This window comes from Parasteatoda tepidariorum, chromosome 1 (assembly GCF_043381705.1).
Source record: "Parasteatoda tepidariorum isolate YZ-2023 chromosome 1, CAS_Ptep_4.0, whole genome shotgun sequence".
NCBI classification, from domain to species: domain Eukaryota; kingdom Metazoa; phylum Arthropoda; class Arachnida; order Araneae; family Theridiidae; genus Parasteatoda; species Parasteatoda tepidariorum.
In genome coordinates this window covers 57,970,475-57,976,974 of record NC_092204.1, presented here as the reverse complement: position 1 = coordinate 57,976,974, position 6,500 = coordinate 57,970,475, and the positions used below count along the sequence as shown (strand labels likewise).

At 31.8% G+C, this 6,500-nt stretch overlaps 1 protein-coding gene across 1 annotated transcript; it reads left to right on the top strand.

The window, feature by feature from the left end:
- The first annotated feature begins 606 nt into the window (after nucleotides 1-606).
- On the top strand, nucleotides 607-1,143 carry LOC139426478 (uncharacterized). The gene has a single exon (XM_071185531.1). The coding sequence runs from the start codon at nucleotides 607-609 to the stop codon at nucleotides 1,141-1,143; it is 537 nt and encodes a 178-aa protein (XP_071041632.1).
- Nucleotides 1,144-6,500: the final 5,357 nt, after the last annotated feature.

Below are 6,500 nucleotides of genomic sequence, written 5' to 3'. Positions count from 1 at the left end.
GGGTTCACAAAATATCGTAGCAGACACCTTGTCTCGTATCGAAGAATTAGCCATTCCTTCGTCAATTGACTATTTGCTGCCCTTGCGGATGAACAATATCAGGACACAGAACTGCAAACCCTCTTGAAAAACAAAACTACCAACAATCTCAACTTGCAGCCTATGCAGCTAACATCTGGAAAATCACTTTATTGTGATGTTCAGGATTCAAGAATTCGACCATATGTTCCCCCTAGATTTCGGCATGCCAATTTTAGTAAATTACATCGCCTCTCACATCTTGGCATCAAGGCTTCAAGGAAACTTATACAACAACGTTTTGTGTGGCCTAGTATGCAAAAAGACATAGTGAGCTGGACACGTTCATGCTTGGAGTGCCAAAAAAATAAAATTGTCAGACACACCACCAGCCCACTTAAAACTTTTAATTTGCCATCATCTCGGTTCAATCACGTGCATCTCGAATTGGTCGGACCATTGCCGCCTTCTAATGGATATTCATATCTTCTTACTTGCATTGATCGGTTTACTCGCTGGCTCGAAGCCGTGGATATTTCCTTTAGTGGATAGCTCCTTTAGTGGATATTTCAGCTAGTACTGTGGCAAATGCATTTTACTCCGTTTGGATTTCTCGATTTGGAGTTCCGGAGCAGATTTCTACTGACCAATCGCCATCCAAGTTTCAATGGAATTGTCGAGAGATTTCATCGCTCTTTAAAACAATCAATTCGATGCCACGCTGCAATACAGTGGACTGAGGTGTTACCTACCGTACTTCTAGGTCTTCGATCAGCGTTGAAAGAGGTTCTGAATGCCTCTTCTGACGAACTAGTATATGGTACTGCTCTCCGTTTGCCAGGAGATTTCATGCATTTAGTCAATTCACCGAACTGCAATAACCCTTTTACATTCGTGCATCAACTTAGAAACTGCATATCAAAATTACGACTAGTTCCTACCAGCGCTCATTGCAAACAAACAGTCTTCGTACACAAAGAACTTAGAAACTCATCTCATGTTTTTTTCAGATGTGATGCTCCAAAGCCTTCTCTTGCACCAAAAGTTTCAGGACCACATCAAGTACTACCTCGAAACGAAAAAAACATTCAAAATTTTAGTAAACGAAGAAGAAGTCAATGTTAATATCGACCGCCTTAAACCGGCATTCATCTGGAAACCTGAAGCGACTGTAACACATGCGTCATAAACATCATCTGAAAACACGACGTCCGACTTAGCAAATGCTACGACAACAACACGCTTGGGACGTCGAGTGCGCTTCAATCCGAAATATTTGTAAGAAAGGAATCGTTAGCACTGGAGGGGGAGTACTGTGGTGACCTGCCTACTACAACTCAACGCTGCCAGTCTCGTATCCCATAGCAACGAGGAACACAAAAAAAGAAAACTAATGTTTTTGTTCTGCTGCTTGATAATTCTCCTGTTTTTAATATGTACGTTATTGTTATCAGAAGGTTGCGTGTTCAGATCACGTCCGGGTCACCAGTTTGTGAAGGAATATATTTTGTGAGAAATAAGTAGACTCGCTTCTTATTATAAAATATAATATATTAACAGCTTTGAATAATGACAATAACGTACATATTAAAAACAGGAAAAGTATCAAGCAGCAGAACGAAAACATATTTTATAACCTTAGTGGTAGATACTCCACACATCAATCTTTCTGTAATGCGATATAGTCATATTTATGTAAGTCTAACACGAATATAAGAAAACGGCCCTAGCTCAATACGCGTGTTTAAGAAAATAGACACAATTCGAAAAGTATATTTAAAAAGTTGAGCGCAGCTCAATATGCATGTTTAAAAAAATAGACACAGCTCAAGAAGCGCATTTAAAAGAAATGTATGCTGCTCAATTTTGCGTGTTTAAGAAAATAGAAACAGCTCAAAAATCGTATAAAAGAAAATGGACGCATCTTAAAATGCGTCTTATTATTTTTTTATAAATTACACATTCAAATCAAAGCAATCACGAACAGTACAATATATTTTATTTTTCCTAAATGTAATTACTTTACAGTGATTGTGCATTATCAAATAAAATAAATCACTTATTTTATTATTTATTTCTTTTAGAACTTCTATTAAATGCACTTTTGCAAATCAATTGTTTATTTTATTATTTAGATATTTTGCTTTTTATCACTTTTTATTGAATGCTTGTTTTATTGAATTGATATTAATTTATTAAAATCAATTGCTTTAAAATTTATTATTATTCAATCTTGCTACAATGTAAAAATTTCCGGATCAAATTACAATATAAAGTACCGCCTATTTAGGCGTATTATCCGTAGAACCCAATTTACAATAAAATCCATTTTTACAATAAAATTTTTACAGTAATATTTATTTAATTAAAGAGATTTTACGGCAATTATTACTGTTAAAATTACGATGCATCAGATTTTTTCCCCATAATGTGTTCTAGTAAAAATGGATCTTATGGTAAAAATGGATTTTACTGTGAAGAGTACTAATACCTTGAGTTCCGATACTATTTACCGCAATTTATAATCCAAAATTTTTTACTCTGCAATTCTTCAATCAAATTAATCATTGCATTTATCAGGTGTATTTTCTTTCAAATTTAAGGAATGAAATATAATTAAGAAATTAAAATATTCATCAAAAACATGCGTTATGCATGAAAAATAATTCTATTTAAACAAACTTTAGTTTGAGAGAGAGAGTGCAAGTGATTTATTATTTCCAAACAACATTCTGTATACTAATTGAAAATTTCAAAATTCGTTTAATGCGCAGCTGTTATTTAATTTTCAAAGATAAATTTACAAAATATAATATTTTTTAATATTGAAAATATTTAAATCTTTTAGAATAAAAATTATGAATGAAATGGAAATAGCAAGCCTTCACTCTCTTGGATTATGCAACTAAGTATTATTATATTTAAGTAAAAATTTAATGAGATACACTAATACCGTAAATTCATTCCTATTTTCAGAATAAAGATTATGAAGATAAAAAAGATAAATCTGTTTTTGACAACAAAAAAGAAACTAAAATTAAATTAAAATTTTTATTTTTCAAGTTTTCTTTGAATGATGTATTCTCTAGAAATATTTAAATACGTAATATCAAATATTCTAGAAAGTCTAGTGGAATAAAATGGTTAAGGTATTAATTCTGATTTTGTTTAGGAAGTTATTATATTAGATGTTGTTTTATTTATATACATTTTCAAGAAGATTGAAAATTTAATATCTGTTTCATGTACATAATTTGAATAGATTTTATAAGTGTTTTTATCAAATTATTATTTCATGCATAAGTAATTTATTTTAATTTTTTTTATTCTACTTATTAAGTATGTTAAGAAAAGGAAATGTTTAGTAAAATCTAAGAGTAGTAAAAGTATAGTTCCAGTATGTTGCATCATAACATAGTATTATATCGTTTACATAATATGTGTACAAGACATGTAAAGTCGTTTTTGTCTTAACAATTTTAGAGTCTGTAAGGAGAAAACAAATTCTAATAAAATTAATGTACTATAACCATACTTTTCCGGTAAAATGAGCTATATTTGAATCCTTCATCTCGTAATTTTTCCGTACATAAAGTAACGGTTTACCTAAAATTCTGATTTTCAAAAGTAGAGTTCTTATTACCTACCACACATTTAGTGAAAACTACAAAACTGAAAAGAAAATTTAACTGAATAAATGACTTTTCCATGCCATATTTTAAGGTTAATGTAAAATTACAAAATTTTACCGCTTTTATCAAATTTTATCGTGTAATAAATAACCCTATTTTAATGTTAGTTTTCCTAAAAACGTTACCAAAGATCTTTGGTAAAAATTACCGTGCTTTTTGGTGTTCTCATAGAACCAGAATAAAGATAAAATTTTACCATTTTCTGGTAGTTATGACCAGACTTTTTTCTTAGTGTGCTTACTTCAAAATATTCTTACTTGAGATTAGCTTTTTAGTTATCGAAGCAAATGAGAGATTTAAAAGACTGCAATTCAGAGACGTGTTTTTCATATGAAATAAATAAATAGGTTAGCAGCTTAAGAATTAATTTCGAAACTAGTCGTTCTGTGAACAATTGGGTTTAGTTACATTAGAATCCCATCTGTGAACATTAGGATATTCAGTAACTAAGGGTTTTCCTGATTCAACAATTAAAGCAGTTATATACTTTAATGGATCCCGTCTCACGTCGATATCCACAGAAACGAGTTGGCTGACTCTCTTGCAAAGAAGGGATAGACCATCCAGTCCGCTCCACCTCAGATCTTACATACCTTGAACTTTCTGCAAAGCAAAAGGCCCAGAACAAACGAAAGTGGCTGCTTCCTCCTATTCACTACTAGTATAAAGCAAAAAGACCAGGACTCTCTCTTTCTCTTCCTGGTGACAGGCAGACCAACACTTGCTTATCCCGACTGGCCAGTGGACACCTGAAAAGTCTCACATTTTCCGCTAATCAAAATATCTTTCCTCTTTGCCCTAAATGCCAACAAAACCAGGCATCACCTGAGCATATCTTGAACTGTTTAGAGCTGGACTGGAACGACATTCATTCCTCTCCCCTTTTAGTTTCGGACTTCCTAAATGTCAACAGATTTATTGATCTGATCTGATTCCGTCAGACCAGATGGGAATCAGCAAAAACAACAGTAGTTATATTAACCAAGGAAATGGCGCAAGCAGACAGTTTTCCATGCAGGGAGTTCAGTAAAGACCACTTTTAATATGACTTTCTAGAATTCATATCAAAAATGAAAACAAAGAGTAGATACATTAGGGGCTGCAAATTAATATTTAAGTGATTACAAAAACGGTAATGGTATTTGAAATTTGATAAATCTCAATAATACAACACAAGTGCAATTGTAAAAACCATCGATGAAGGTTTAATTGAAGGTTGAAACTTGAAGACTTTCCGAATAATTATCTTTTATCTCCATCCAGAATCACAAATGTATTGTTTCATATTATTGTCATCCCCAAAATGTCTTCCATTTCTTGTAATGCCAGATTTGTCAGATTTCGATAGATTTTTTTATTTTTTCCCCTCGCTTACATATTGATTTGAACCCCAATTGTGTATACTTTTTGTTTTCATTTTTGATGAAGGATTTTAAAATTACATCTATACAAAATTCTATCTAATGGGTGATCTATACAAAATTCTCTACATATTTTTAACTGCTGATTTTGATTATGTTTTCAGGCTATTTGAATGGTTAACAAGTCATTAAAATTGATAATAATAACTAATATAAAAAATTGCTTGTGACCTCTACCCAAGAGGAATAATAGTTTCAAAACTCAGGTAGGACTAGAAATTTGTTTTTGAAGGTTTGGTTTAAGGCTCTTCACTTATCATTTAGCAGTTCTCTATTTCTTCGTCTTCCTCTTAGTTTGTACTCACAATGAGTTTTTAAATTTTTTCTAAATGTTATTTTTTTTTAAATTTGTCATAAGGAATTCTTTTAAGATTTCTTTTAGATTTATTTCAATATAAACAACTTCAATTGCGCGTTACTACATAGTAATTTGTGATATCCTCGTTCATTTTTGTTATTTTTTTAGGAATGTATTTCTTATTTTTGGTTTTACCTTTCCAGCATTAGTTTTGTAAAGAATTCTTATTTAATTAAATAATTAAGTTTCTTTCAACAATCCTAAATTTGCAACTTAATTTCCGACTCAAACATAAAAAAAACAAAAGTAGTCCTTTATTTGCTTCATCAATTGTCCTGAGTATTTATGTAACAGGCGTTATCAACAAGAAAATAATATCAAATGTTACATAAAATCTCGATAGAAAAAAGATTTTTACCGTAGATTTTGAAGAGCTGAATCAGAATTATTCTGAAGTAAACGGACTAAATATGGTTGTATTTCGTATAAAGTAACTAAGTGAACGATGTTTTTATTTTTAAGGTCAATCAATATTCAATATTCTATAAGCAGTTGTTTGGGAATCGAAGTTTTATTCAAAGAAAGTACGTTTTTGTCACTAATACCGTATTTTAAATTACACTAGGGAACATTTTCTTTCTCTTGCATTAGAGTTTTTCACGGAGCTTGAATATTTTCTCGTCACTGATTTCAAATCTGCAATTGGTTGTTCTTTCCTAAGTACAGATTTTTTCCTTTTATTGTCATTTTCAGTCTATTATTTGTCGAAACGTACAAGTTTAAAAACGTTATATGCAGCAAGGGGTCGGATGAATATTACGACAAACTTCTAGGAGAGTTAGGGCACATCATCAGGATTAAAATTACATAGGAACCCATGCCTCGGACATATCGTCATACGCCTCTATGGTCTCTTCCCGATTATGAAATATTATTTCTTGTGCTTCTGAGCATGCCATAAAAGAGAAGCCCCCCAGCTGCGTACGACGTCATTTACGGGAATGGATCCCTACGTAATTTTAATCCTGATGATGTGCCCTAACTGCCTTTGAGATTATATATATATATATA

Coding starts and splice junctions, on each gene's coding strand:
- LOC139426478 (XM_071185531.1), top strand. CDS start 607: ATGCATTTTACTCCGTTTGGATTTCTCGATTTGGAGTTCCGGAGCAGA.